Source organism: Podarcis filfolensis (assembly GCF_964270895.1).
Source record: "Podarcis filfolensis genome assembly, chromosome: 16".
Classification (NCBI taxonomy): domain Eukaryota; kingdom Metazoa; phylum Chordata; class Lepidosauria; order Squamata; family Lacertidae; genus Podarcis; species Podarcis filfolensis.
In genome coordinates, this window is record NC_139620.1 from 76,109 (window position 1) to 90,786 (window position 14,678).

Below are 14,678 nucleotides of genomic sequence, written 5' to 3' on the forward strand. Positions count from 1 at the left end.
TGTGCAGAGCACCTTTGGGTGCTCCTCAGAGTCTCCTCCATGCCACCCCACCCCACTTCCAGCATCAGGGGGACGGCAGGAGGGATGAGGGAGGGGGACCCACAGGCAACAGCTTGCGCAGCAAATAACCCAGGAGAGTTGCTGCCAAAGGGAAGGGGGGCATTTAGGGCAGCCACCTCGGGAGGCAGGCGAGCAGGTGCAAGTAACCCGTTCACAGCTGAGACCTGCTGATGACTCTCCTAACTGCAACAGAGGACCCTTCTTTCCTGTTTAACAGACCAAGGTAGTCAATGTTTAACAGTGAGATAAAGCAGAGTCTCTCTCTCTCTCTCTCTCTCTCTCTCTCTCTCTCTCTCTCTCTCTCTCTCACACACACACACACACACACACACAAACGATATGTCCGTAGTGTTAATAGTGGAGGAATCTTTCCTTTCATTTTTTTAAATGTAATTTGTTCTGATAGCGTAACTGAAATCGTCTGTAAGCAGCGTGCAAGTAATTCAGTGCAACCCCCCCCCCCCCAGTTAAAACTATGAAGTCAGAATTCAGTTTAAATTCCCGCTGCAAGGCGGAGGGGGAGGTCTCCCATAGGTGCCAGAAGATCAACAGGGAGAATGGGCCTGTCTGACCTCAACTAGCGCATCTGAGCCATGGGGGGGGGGCTGGGGGTGACAGTGGCCCCTAACGACCAGCTCATTGGCAGCGATGGATGCTGCTGCCAGCTGGCTCTCCTTGTTCCCGTAAACGAAAGGCGCTGCAGCCATCATGGTGGCAAAAGCGCGTGTGAAGTAGACCCAAGAAACACGCTTTCCCCCGATGGCAGAACCTGTCCAGTTATGGAGCTGCCGCCGAAGGCTTGGCTGACCAAAAGACAAGCCACTGAGAAGCAGCAGCACTCAGGGCGTCCTTCAATGTGAGACCACGCAGAGACTCCTGGGCTCCTGGCGCCAGCTCGCATTCCGGTTTGGAAAACAGCCTTTTGCAGGAAACGAGCAATCGGCTCAGAGATGAGCAGCTGCCGCACCAGGAGCCTGTGCTGATTTGCCATAGGGAGCGAGTGGCCCCGTAACAGAGGCAGCGTCCGCCCAGCACAAGGCCAGGAAGGGGCTTCCTGCGTCCTGGGATGGGCTCGGCGAGCGGGATCTCTGTGGGGAGAAATGTTTGGCAGGAGGTGAGATGCGAAGGAGCCATGAAGTTCCCCTCCAAGCCTGCTGTACTTTTCTTGCGTGTGGGTGGCTGCAGCTGGCCTGAAAGGTGTCCCTGAAGAAATGGGGTTTGGAGGGGCCATTCTGCTGTAGAATAAATGCCCTGCCAGCAACCTCATCCTCCGAGAGCGGGGGGAGGCGGGACTAGAGATGTAAAATTTCCAAAAATTTTGAAGCCATGGGGGGGGGAACGTTCCCCCCCCCCGTTTTTTTCCTGGGAAAAATTGAAAAAAGGTTCGGTGTGGAAAAGTTTTACAAATTGTGTGAAACACAGTGTAGATAAAAAGTATTATGCTTGCAATAAAACAGGTAACCACCCTCCTTTCCCTCAAAAGCAACAACAAAAAAAGCAAGAAACCATCAACATAAATAATAATCAGATTTGCCCCTTAGCACCAACCGCAAAAGGGTGGTGCTGTGGTCTAAACCACAGAGCCTACGGCTTGCCGATTGGAAGGTCAGCAGTTCGAATCCCCACGACCGGGTGCGCTCCTGTTGTTCGGTCCCAGCTCCTGCCCACCTAGCAGTTCGAAAGCACATCAAGTGCAAGTTGATAAATAGGTACTGCTCCAGCGGGAAGGTAAATGGCGTTTCTGTGCGCTGCTCTGGTTTGCCAGAAGCGGCTTAGTCATGCTGGCTACATGACCCGGAAGCTATCTGCGGACAAACGCTGGCTCCCTCGGCCTATAGAGTGAGATGAGCGCACAACCCCAGAGTCATCCGCAACTGGACCTAACGGTCAGGGGTACCTTTACCTTTACCAACAGCAAATAAAATTAAAGTTAAGGTTTATTCTATCTCATTTTCTGAACTACAGCTATCATTTACCATTTCTTCTTCCTCTTCCTCTTTGTCATTTTTCTCATGGACTTCTTATTTATGTTGATGGCTTCTTGCTTTTTTTATATACACCGCTGTCAGGGAATCAGGAGCAGGAGCACTGGGGAGAGAGGATTGGGAGAGCGAAGGGGAAGAATCCGAGGGCAGCGTAGGGGAGTATGACAGTGGCCCGAGAGATTCCATGAGCTTCTCCAGCGAATCAGAAGATTCCCAGAAGGGGGCGCCGATGGTCAGGGCAAGGGGGGTCCCAGGGGGGACGCACCAGAAACAAGGAGCCAGAGGGGAACCCCAAAGCAGCAGTGGAGGATCGGGACCAGTTTCCCCACCAGAGCGTAGTGGGGGGGAGGAGTCACATGTGTCAGGGGCAGTGTCTCCTCCAGAGAGGGAGTCAGGGCTGACCACGCCTCCAACGGAGGGGAGGTCAGTTGCAGCTAGCCCCCCCGATGGGGGAAGCAGTGACAGCAGCAGTGGAACGGTCAGGAGGAAAGTTGCTGGCTGGGCGCGCGCGCCAAGTTCAAATGTGCAGGCGCGCGGAACAGCAGGAGACCCGGATGGGGAACCAGCTCCTAAAGCCCGCCGGAGGGAGGGAGAAGGCTCAGGGGAATCAGCGGGAGAAGAGGCTAGAAAGGGCGGAACCCCGGCGGGCAGGCGGACCCAGAGGAGGAAGGAGCAGCGGAGAAGGTGGAGCAAGGCTAGACTCTTAAATTGGTGTCAAGGGGGAGGAGACTCAGACGGAGCATCAGTGGTCTGACACTTTAGACGTGGGGCTGCGCGCTGCGGCTCTGGAAGTGAAACTGAACTTCAATAAAGGCTTTTATACTTAACAACGAAGCAGCGTTGGTCCTTTGTGAGCTGGGACCTAGGGTAGCCCTGACAGTATGCTCCGTCCCTCATAAAAACCTCGCAGCGTGAGTTGGTGCAGCGAGGGGCAAGACTTGGTGTTTTGCGAGCTCACGAAGATAGGCAAAGATGACTACAGAGAGCCAGGTGAAAGAACTGCAAGAAGCAGTCACGACGCTTTACGCGGAAGTAGCAGCATCCAGGAAAAGAGAAGAAGAAGCAGTAGCGCTCTGCCGGGATCTGCAAGCCAGGTGGGACCGTTGGGGGAAAGAGGGGCTGCCAGGACCCAAACCGGAGGGAGTTGGCCTCGGGAAGAGGGGGGGCAGCCTGGTGGCGCACTTTGATGGGAACCTGCAGCAATACCCTAACTTCAGAGCTGACGTGGTTTACGCGCTCAATTTGCTTCGGAAAGACTTTAGAGATGAGGAAGAGAAGGTGGGCTTCATAATCACTCATTTGCATGGGGAAGCAAAAGCGTGGCTGCGGAATTTGTGGCGCGAAAAAGACCCTGCCCTCAAAGATTCCGATGCATTTATCAAAGCTATGGACGCTTGCTTTAAATCTACGGTAGATGTAGATATTGCTCGGAGGGAAATGCATGGACTACAGCAAGGGAAAGCGACGGTGAGGCAGTATCACTCGCGCTTTTTTGCCTTACTGAACGTGCTGGGCTGGGAGACGGACTCCATTGCTGTCAGAGACCTGTTCTGGGAGGGGCTAAGTGGAGAGGTGAAAGATGAACTGGCAAGAGGAGAAAGACCCCAAAATACCCAAGAAGTTGCCCAAAGAGCGTTGGCAATTGGTGTGCGCCTGGAAGGACGTAAGGGAAGCACCCCAGCCAGGACAACCCCTTTCTTTCCCAGAGAGGCGGGGCGGGCGCTGTCCATGCCTCCTTTGGGAAGGGGAGAAGAGCCGATGGAGATTGGTGGTGCAAGGGCTCAGACTGCCAGCAGAGCCCAAACACCGGGAGCAGTCAAGGGGAAGGCTCCTAGAGGGACCAGGAAGTGTTACATCTGCGACAGTGCACAGCACATGGCCAAAGAGTGTCCCCAGAGGCTCCAGAAGCACACTGCAGCCTCAGCAACAGTAAAGGGAACAGGTGAGCAGCTGAAACAGCTGCAGGGGGAAGAAGAAGCCTGGTTGGAAACAGAGCCACTGGGGCCCAACCAGGCAAGTCAGTGAAGCAGTCCCCAGAGATTTTACAGCCCACAGACCCCCTCCCACCCAAACCAGTGGTGCAACTCACCGCATCGCTCCAGTTGCCCAATGGGCACACCATGCAAGTACCAATAACCATTGACTCTGGGAGCAACGCAGACTTTATTGGAGTGGACTTTATCAAGCAACATCGCATAGCACTCATGCCAGCCACGATGCCCCTAAACGTCGTCACGGTCGATGGCAGGAAGCTACTGGGAGGAGAGGTGGTACAGCAAACACCACCGATGGTGATGCAAATTGGAAACCACCGCGAAGTCATCAGCTTCAACGTCACCCACCTGTCGGACACGCCCATAGTGTTGGGTATGAGTTGGCTGGATAGGCACAGCCCGGCATTGGCATGGTACCAGCGGCAGTTGACCTTCTGTTCCTCCTACTGCGCAGAACACTGCATCCAGACCCGCCAGGAGGAGGAGGGGCAAGAGGATGAACCGCAGCTACACCTAGGCATGGTGCAAGCGGTACCCAACAAGTACAAGGAGTTTTTGGAGGTCTTCTGCGAGAGGGAAGCGGATAAGCTGCCTCCCCACAGGCCTTACGACTGCAAGATTGACCTCCTGCCGGGAGCGACGCTGCCGACTGGGAAACTGTATTCCATGTCTGAAGATGAACTGCAAGAACTCAGGGAGTTCATAGATCACAACTTGAAGCGGGGGTTCATCCAAGAATCTAAAGCAGTGGGGGGCAGTCCCGTGTTTTTCGTGAAGAAGAAGGACACGCCCCAACGGAGACTCATAGTTGATTTTAGGACCATAAATTCCAAAACAAAGCCCGCAGCATTCCCCATGCCCAAGATCGACGACCTGCTCGCGACGGTGAGGAAGGGACGGATCTTCACCAAGTTGGATCTACGAGGGGCGTACAACCTTATACGCATGCGGGAGGGCGATGAGTGGAAGACAGCCATGTTTACACCTTTAGGCACCTATGAATATCGCGTAATGCCTTTTGGTCTGCAAAATGGCTCCCATACCTTCCAAGCTTTCATGCATCACGTGTTAGCGGGACTCCTCTACAAGAAGTGCGTCTGCTTCCTGGACGATATCCTGATCTTCTCGGAATCGCAGGAGGCTCACGAGAGGGACGTCAAGGAGGTCCTGCAGAGGCTACGGGAGCACAGACTTTACGCCAAATTAGAGAAGTGCCAGTTCGACATGACGGAGGTGGATTTTCTGGGCTACAAGCTGTCCGACAAGGGACTCGCCATGGACAGCGCCAAGGTCCGCGCGGTGTGGGACTGGAAGAGCCCGCGCAATCGGAAGGAGGTCCAGAGGTTCGTCGGCTTCGCCAACTTTTATCGCAAGTTCATCAAAGGGTTCGCGAAGGAGACGGCGGCCATCACGGACACCCTCAGCTCCAAGAAGAAGAAGTTCACCTGGACGGACCAGGCGGAGCAGTCCTTTCGGAGACTCAAGCGTCTCTTCGCGTCCGAAGAACAGCTGCTACATGTAAACCCCAGCAGACCAATGAGGGTTGAGACGGACGCCTCAGACAGAGCAGTGGGGGCCGTCCTGTTGCAGCAAGATCCGCAAGGGGAATGGAGGCCGTGCGCATTCTACTCCAGGAAACTCAGCAAGGCGGAACAGAACTACACCATCTGGGACAGGGAGTTGCTGGCCATTCATGCAGCTTTCAGGGCGTGGCGGCACTTCCTCGTTGGAGCCAGACACACAGTGCAAGTCCGCACGGACCATAAGAACCTGGAGTACTGGCGCACGGCGCGGTTCCTGAACCAGAGACACATCCGCTGGGCGGAGTTCTTTGCGGATTTCGATTTCCGGATAGAATACATCCCGGGAGACAACAACGTCATGGCGGATGCACTATCCAGGAAGCCGCAGTATCTCGAGGAAGCGGCGCCGGTGGCGGCCAAGCACATTTTCGCACCGAAAGCGTGGGCGTGCGCTTCAGCTGCCGTGGACCTGGACGCGGTGCGTCGAGCGCTGCAGACGGATTCGTTCGCACAATCCAAGATGGAGGAGGTGCGAAGAGGCACAGCGAAGGACGACGAGTTCCAGATACGAGACGGACTGCTCATCCGCAAAGGGGCTCTCTACGTGCCCGGAGACGACCTCCGCGCGAAAGTCTTGCAGCAGCTACACGACGCGCCCAGCGCTGGGCACTTCGGCAAGGACAAAACGGCGGAATTAGTAACCAGAGACTTTTGGTGGCCCAAGGTGAGGGGAGAAGTCGCGGATTACGTCTCCAGGTGTGACACCTGCCAAAGGGCCAAGCCAGTACACAGGCAGCCGGCGGGTCTACTAGAACCCCTACAGACGCCGCTCGAACCGTGGGAGAGAGTGGCCCTGGACTTTGTCACAGATCTGCCCAGCTCGCGAGGCAAAACAGCGGTGCTCGTGGTCGTAGACATGTTCACCAAGATGGCACACTTTATTCCGTGCGCGAAGGTGGCCACAGCGGAACAGACCGCCAAGCTGTTCATAGACCACGTGTTCAAAGCTCACGGCTTGCCGCGGTCCATCCTGTCCGACCGGGGTCGCCAATTCGTCTCGAGCTTCTGGCAGAAGCTGCTGGGCATCCTGAACGTCAAGATCAACTTAGCGTCGGCACGACACCCGCAGACCAACGGACAAGCGGAGAGGGTCAACGCCATCATGCAGCAGTACCTGCGATGCTACGCCAATCAACAACCCTCGACCTGGGTGGACTACCTACCGCTGGCCGAGTTTGCCTACAACAACACGAAGCACGGGTCTACGGGAGTGACACCGTTCTTCGCCAATAATGGGCGGCATCCCAGAACTTTCCCGGGGTTAGAGACGACGGGGGAGGGGGAGCCAAGGGGAGCAGAGCACTTAGCAGCAGAGTTACAGGAGGTCCACGAGCAACTCCGAAGGCAATTGGAACTGGCGAAACACGCCTACAAGATGCAGGCAGACAAGCACAGGAGGGTCGGGGAGGACATCCAGGTGGGGGACTGGGTCTGGTTAGCAGCCCAGGCAGTGCCGGCCAGGACGCTAGCTAAGAGGAAGCTCAAGCACAAGCAGCTGGGACCTTACCAGGTCGCGGCGCAAATCAATCCAGTGGCCTTCCGGTTGACACTCCCGGAGGGCTCCAGAATGCACCCAGTCTTTCATAGGTCAGTGCTCACACCCTACAGGGAACCCCACAGGTTTCAGGCGACAGGGAACGCGCCAGACACACTTAGTGAATCTCCGAAGAGGGAGGGGTCACGGAGGGCGACGCCACTCAACGAGGTCACGGAGATTTTGGACTCGAGGTGGGGGGAAGAGGGGGTGGAATACCTCCTCGCCAGGGAAGGTACCCCAGCCAGTGCCAACAGGTGGGTACCGTGCTATGCCGTGGAGGAGCACTATCTTAAAGACGAGTTCCATGCACTCTTCCCACACAGACCTATGCCGGCAGAGTATTTCGACGACTGGCTCTTCACGCCCACACTGTCAGCCAGTACGTTCCAGGGTTTTTCATCAGCTGAAGAGACGACGCCAGACACTAGCTCCTCGGAGGGGTCTCTCTCGGGGTTTGCCACAGACCGCTCCTATTGGTGGGACACTCAACCGGAGGTGGGGTGGCGCAGGGAGCTGCTGCGGGGACCTTTGCAAGCTGTCTCACCAGAGGTACCCGGGGGAGGGGAGGACATGGACGTGTTGGGGGAGGATCCTGGATTCGAGCACATCAGCAGAGAGATGGAAGCAGAGGAAATCGACGTCGACGAGCCCGTTGCGGTTGGGCCGGATCCAGTGGACCGGCTACACACCAGGGGGGAAGAATGGTATCCCGCACTCACACCCACTGGACTGGAGCACCCGGAACCCACACCCGAAGAGGGGGAGGGGGGAAGGGGGGGCTTCGAGGGGGGGATGGATGTCAGGGAATCAGGAGCAGGAGCACTGGGGAGAGAGGATTGGGAGAGCGAAGGGGAAGAATCCGAGGGCAGCGTAGGGGAGTATGACAGTGGCCCGAGAGATTCCATGAGCTTCTCCAGCGAATCAGAAGATTCCCAGAAGGGGGCGCCGATGGTCAGGGCAAGGGGGGTCCCAGGGGGGACGCACCAGAAACAAGGAGCCAGAGGGGAACCCCAAAGCAGCAGTGGAGGATCAGGACCAGTTTCCCCACCAGAGCGTAGTGGGGGGGAGGAGTCACATGTGTCAGGAGCAGTGTCTCCTCCAGAGAGGGAGTCAGGGCTGACCACGCCTCCAACGGAGGGGAGGTCAGTTGCAGCTAGCCCCCCCGATGGGGGAAGCAGTGACAGCAGCAGTGGAACGGTCAGGAGGAAAGTTGCTGGCTGGGCGCGCGCGCCAAGTTCAAATGTGCAGGCGCGCGGAACAGCAGGAGACCCGGATGGGGAACCAGCTCCTAAAGCCCGCCGGAGGGAGGGAGAAGGCTCAGGGGAATCAGCGGGAGAAGAGGCTAGAAAGGGCGGAACCCCGGCGGGCAGGCGGACCCAGAGGAGGAAGGAGCAGCGGAGAAGGTGGAGCAAGGCTAGACTCTTAAATTGGTGTCAAGGGGGAGGAGACTCAGACGGAGCATCAGTGGTCTGACACTTTAGACGTGGGGCTGCGCGCTGCGGCTCTGGAAGTGAAACTGAACTTCAATAAAGGCTTTTATACTTAACAACGAAGCAGCGTTGGTCCTTTGTGAGCTGGGACCTAGGGTAGCCCTGACAACCGCCTTTCGCGCAATTTGTAAAACTACTCCACACTGAACTTTTTTTCACTTTTTCCAAAATGTCCATTTTTTCTGGGAGGAAACAAGGAAAAAAACTTTTTTTTCTCATGGCTTCAAAATTTCTGGAAATTTGACATCTCTAGATAAAACACAGTTAAAAGCAGGTATTTAAGAGTATTCGAAAGATGATTAAAGACAGCAGTGGTTAAAAGGAAGTAAATCGCATGCAGCTTCTACGTCTTCAGATGGGCTGGCCCTAACAAAAATGTTTTGAGCAGTTACTGGAAAGAGTACAGTGAGAGCACCTGCCTGGTGTCAGTTGGCAGGGAGCTCCAAAGTGGGGGTGCTGGAAGCCCTGGGGGGGGGAATGAAAAAATTGGGAGGGGGGCAGTTTCTTTCCTGTTTTTTCCCAAAGTCTTTTTTTTTCAGGAAAAAATTGGGGAGGGGGAAGTGTGTGGAATATTCAAACTATACCAAACGATTTTTTTCATTTTTTCTGGGAAAAAAAACGGCTTCTGAAAAAAAAAACCTGGTCGCCCCCCCCAATTTTTCTGTTTTTTTCCCAGGCCTTCCCATCTCTAGGTGGGACTGCTTGACTCTGGGGCTCATCTTGCCCCTTGGGCATCTAGAGGTGGCCCCGGCTGGAGGTGAGAGAGGAAAACCTTCTCTCTGCTCGCTTCCTGTTTTCACTTGGGGCTTCCTGTGTTTATCTCCGAGCTGGACAGCTGACATTGGCATTGAGGGGTGGGGGCTTCAGGGGGCATCAAGGGAAATCTGGGAAGTTCTTCTTTTAGAACAGAACAGATGAGGGCAGCAATCCAGAGAATAATGTATGTTGCTTGGCAGAGTCAGGTGGCAACTTTTGCAGAGACCCAACATCACCGATCTCTTCACCTCTTTCCTGAGGGTCATCTAGTCTCCCCCTGCAATGAAGGATTCTCACCCAAATCCTGCACAACAGATGACCATCCAACCTCTGAGTCTGAACCTGCACTGATTTGTTTTAATTAAACAACTGGATTCTATGTGCAGCTTCTGGCTGGGCTGGACTTGGGAGGCGTGGAGAAATCTTCCTGGAGCCCAGAGTCGCTCCCTGCAGGTGCAAAAGGAGTTGAATCCTCCACCTGCCAGCCTGTCTGGCATCAGCACAAGTGGCCTGATGGCCGCAGGGAGGGAGCGCTTGGTTCTCCTTCAGCAGAGGGCAGGAATACCAGTATCTGCAGTACCCAAAATGTTGCTTTGTTTGGCCCGTCCTCAGTTTTGTGTCGCCTTGGCAACAGAGCATTCAGCACACTTGCAAGGCTGTATTTAGCCTCGATCAATCTCTCGTGCCAGATACAAGATAATTGTGACAGATGACTTTCCCCCTTTGGAACACGGTCTGCCTCTCCTGGGCTGCCCCTCACTTCCGAGGCCAGGGCTGGGAGCTGAATTGTCAGGCGGCTTCCCTTGGAAGGGCTTTGGGTCTCTGGAGGCTCCTCCTGTCTCATCGGGACTGACCTGCCCTCCTCCCTCCTCCTCCCTAGGATGCTTCAGTACTCCATTCTCTTGCTGTGGATGCAACTGGATTGGGGCCTCTTGCTCAGTCCCAGCGACCCCAACGTGTGCAGCTACTGGGAAAGGTGAGGAACTAGGGAGACTTGGAGGGTTTGTGTGGAATGCATCAGGAAGTGGGTGGGAATGAGGCTCACATGGCAGAGGGATTGCGCGACTTAGAATCACAGCCCAAATGCTGCTGTTGTTATTAAAATTTCTATACCGTCCTTCACCCAAGGCTCACAGGGCAGTTTACGATATATGATACAGATATACGAGATGTGTGTATACAGATACACACACACACACAACCTCCCAGAGGAGGCTGGGGAAGTGGGCCACATACAGAAGGCCCTCCAGGAAGTTTGGGAACTCCCTGTGCACTAGCCCTGCACTTGTCTAGCAAAACGTGCATTTCTGATTTGGCTGCAAACCCCACGGAAGGGACCCAAATGGTCCTCTAGTCCACCCCCCGGCAATGCACGAATCTCAGTTGAATACTGTAATCCCTGCCCATGGGACAAAGGTCTCGGGGCTTCTCTTTCAGCCCAGCCACCCCAAGGCTGCCCCCTCTTCTTGTGGGGCTCTCACTGCATTTCAATGCCATTCAAATAAAGATCTGAAATAAATCAGAGGTAACAGGGTGCCTCCCTTTTTTTCTCAGGAGTAGAAATCTAAACAGAGCAAGTGTTTTGTGGGTGTTTATTTCAATGTGGTTGGGGAGCGGGATCCAGCTTGTTTTTGCCTGTGATCTGGGGATCTGCTTCCGCTGAGTTCTCGATGGCCAGCCAAGCCAGGCCAGTGACCCCCAGAGGATTCTCTTTCTCCTGCCTCCCCTCTCGCAGCTTCACAACCCCCTCCAAGGAGTCCTATGTGCAGCCGTACTCCCAGGCCTTCAAGGAGCCTTGCGACGGAGCGTGGCCCTTCGCCAAGACCTGCACTCGCCACAAGTAAGAGCCCGGCTCCTCATTGCATTTTGCATTTCTCCAGCAGGGGAAGCGGGGTGGGCAACGGCAGATGCTGGGTCCTGGCCTCGAGGGTCTCCCGGGTGAGGCAGGGGCATGTCCGCCTGGGATGCCGCGGGTGGGGAGGGGGCTGTCTTGTGCCGGCTTCATGCATGGAGAGGTGGCCGGGCCAGGCCTGCTGTTGCTGATGCTCCAATCTGAGGTTCCAGGGCTTAAGCTTGATGCTTCCTCCTGCTCCTTGCAGCAGGGAGTTCCAGAGGGCTACTCTGGCCAAGCCCAGCTGCAAGTGGCAGCAGGGAGATCTTTGCCTTGAGGGCTTCCACAGCAGGGCTCTTGCCTCTCCCAGTCGCCCTTTGGCAATATCTCTCCCCCCCAGGGGGGCATCAAGAGTAAGGGAAGGAGAAGGGGGCTGCTTCTCCTCCTCCATTGCTGCAAATGCAGTCAGCAACTTCCTTGGACCCTGGCCGCAGCAGCCCACCCTGCAAGGTAGGCCAGGCCCTGACCCTTTGGCCTCGCGCAGGGTTCTCTACAAGGCAGCCTATCGGCAAGGCGTGAAGATGGACTACAGGAGGCGCCATCACTGCTGCAATGGCTACTACGAGAGCGAGGAGCGCTGCGTCCGTGAGTCTGTCTGTCCGTCCATCCTCATCCCCAACCCCCACCCGGCCCAGCAACCAACCCAGTTGCTGCGGGATGTGGGGGGGTCCCCGAATCAAACTCTGCCTTTGTGCCATCCCTCCACCTGGCCTGGCAGAAGCCAAAGTGGGGAGGGGGCCAAGCGGCAGGTGGGGGGGTTGGCTACGAGTCTTTGAGGCTGGTCCCCTGCAAGGGGTGGTAGGGAGAGGAGGGGAGGGGGCTCGGCTTGCTTTGGCAAGCCACAAAGGGGTGGGGTCTTCGTTTGTGGGCCTCCCTCCCTCCCTCCTGCTCCTGACCTTCTGTCTGGCCGTCCAGGTGGGGCCCTTTCCCACGGCTGCCTGAAGCCCCCTCGGTTCCTCCACAATGTCTGGTCTCCCCCCGCCCTGCTTGACCAGCTCCCTCCTAGCCTCCCTGAGGTCCCAGTGGAGCTGCTTTTCCAGCAGCTGCCTGGAGACCTCAGAGCAGGCAGGATGTGTCCCTGACCCTGTGCCTCCTCCCCCCCCCCTGCAGCTAGCTGCACCCAGGAGTGCGTCCACGGGAGGTGTGTGGCCCCGAACCAATGCCAGTGTGCTGATGGCTGGAAGGGCCCCGACTGCTCCAGCGGTGAGTCTCCACGAGGTCTTTTCTTTGCTGCACAGTGAGGGCTGCCTACTTGGGAGTAGCTGGAGCTGCACCTGGGGGAACTGGGCCTGTTTCTCTCCCCCTGGCCTGTCGCCCCTCTGAAGCGGCAAAGCATGTAAAATGCGGTCTTGACTATGCTACCACTCAGTGGATTTGTAACTGGCTGACTGACCGAACCCAAAGGGTGCTCATCAATGGTTCCTCTTCATCCTGGAGAAGAGTGACTAGTGGGGTGCCACAGGGTTCTGTCTTGGGCCCGGTCTTATTCAACATCTTAATCAACGACTTGGATGATGGACTCAAGGGCATCCTGATCAAATTTGCAGATGACACCAAACTGGGAGGGGTGGCTAACACCCCAGAGGACAGGAACACACTTCAAAACGACCTTGACAGATTAGAGAACTGGGCCAAAACAAACAAGATGAATTTTAACAGGGAGAAATGTAAAGTATTGCACTTGGGCAAAAAAAATGAGAGGCACAAATACAAGATGGGTGACACCTGGCTTGAGAGCAGTACATGTGAAAACGATCTAGGAGTCTTGGTTGACCACAAACTTGACATGAGCCAACAGTGTGACGCGGCAGCTAAAAAAGGCAATGCAATTCTGGGCTGCATCAATAGGAGTATAGCATCTAGATCAAGGGAAGTAATAGTGCCACTGTATTCTGCTCTGGTCAGACCTCACCTGGAGTACTGTGTCCAGTTCTGGGCACCACAGTTCAAGAAGGACACTGACAAACTGGAACGTGTCCAGAGGAGGGCAACCAAAATGGTCAAAGGCCTGGAAACGATGCCTTATGAGGAACGGCTAAGGGAGCTGGGCATGTTTAGCCTGGAGAAGAGGAGGTTAAGGGGTGATAGCCATGTTCAAATATATAAAAGGATGTCACATAGAGGAGGGAGAAAGGTTGTTTTCTGCTGCTCCAGAGAAGCGGACACGGAGCAATGGATCCAAACTACAAGAAAGAAGATTCCACCTAAACATTAGGAAGAACTTCCTGACAGTAAGAGCTGTTCGACCGTGGAATTTGCTGCCAAGGAGTGTGGTGGAGTCTCCTTCTTTGGAGGTCTTTAAGCAGAGGCTTGACAACCATATGTCAGGAGTGCTCTGATGGTGTTTCCTGCTTGGCAGGGGGTTGGACTCGATGGCCCTCGTGGTCTCTTCCAACTCTATGATTCTATGATTCTATGATCCTCTCTGAGGGCATCTCCAGGCCAGCATTCTTGGTCCTTGATTTATGGGGGTTGTGAGTTGCTGCTGCGCCTTGTCCCCACCTGCTGCCCCTCTCAGAAGCTCAGGTGGTCACAGCAAGGCTTGGCCTGCGATGGAGGAACCAGGTGCACCACCTTTGCCCTTGTGCACATGCAGATGGACACACAGAGAACTGCCTCAGGAGCCCCTCCCCCTCCCATGCGCATAAAGGGATGGGAGGCGGGGCTCACTGTGAGCCTGGCAGGAGTGGCCAAGTGGGTCCTGTTTTCGCTGCACCAGCCTGAGGCAACAGAGGGGCCTCTTCCTCCAAAGGTCGTGGAGGCAGCCAGTTCCCAGGCGTCCCTCTGGGCCTGGAGTTGAAGGCAGGTCACTGGCTGGGAAACAAGCACTTCAGAGGGAACAGGGGCGGGCGGAGAGCGGGGGCTGCCTGCAAAGGGGGCTGCTGAAGTGTGCATGTGGGGGGAGGATCCTGCAGAGCCAGGCAGACAGGGACCGGCCTCAGGGAGGCTGCCACTGCTTTTGCTCCTCTGGGGCGAAACTCCTTCGGGCTTCCTGGGGAAAAGAGAAGGGGCTTTTCATGGCACGGGGGTGTGTGTGTTGGGAGCCTCAACTTCCTCTCCTTGGTGAGGAGAGCCAGCAGCCACCAAGGGCAGTTGTGAACAAGATGAGGGGTCTGTCAGGCAGCAGCCCTGGGGTGTGACACACTGCTTCCCCCCCCCAACCCCAGAAACCCTCACCCTGCTGTGCTCTGGGTGTTTGAGGGGGGGCCTGCCAAGCTCCTTATATATAGAGAGAGTGTATCTGAAGAAGTGTGCATGCACACGAAAGCTCATACCAAGAACATCTTACCGTAGTTGGTCTCTAAGGTGCTACTGGAATTTTTTTATTTTGTTTTGACTATGCAGACCAACACAGCTACTACCTGTAACTAGTTACAGGTGG

General features: G+C 55.6%; 1 protein-coding gene across 3 annotated transcripts in view; it reads left to right on the top strand.

The window, feature by feature from the left end:
• Positions 1-14,678, top strand: part of PEAR1 (platelet endothelial aggregation receptor 1) — a 42,885-nt gene that overhangs the window by 9,463 nt on the left and 18,744 nt on the right. The window contains exons 1-5 of one of the 3 annotated variants that reach the window (XM_083590868.1): positions 301-1,174; positions 10,286-10,381; positions 11,141-11,245; positions 11,781-11,881; positions 12,407-12,499. In XM_083590868.1, the coding sequence (XP_083446994.1) occupies positions 1,161-1,174; positions 10,286-10,381; positions 11,141-11,245; positions 11,781-11,881; positions 12,407-12,499 (409 nt within the window). In that variant the 5' untranslated portion in view covers positions 301-1,160. Of the gene's footprint in view, positions 1-300; positions 1,175-10,285; positions 10,382-11,140; positions 11,246-11,780; positions 11,882-12,406; positions 12,500-14,678 lie in introns of those variants that run through there. The other 2 variants (XM_083590866.1, XM_083590867.1) reach the window with 2 other exon arrangements.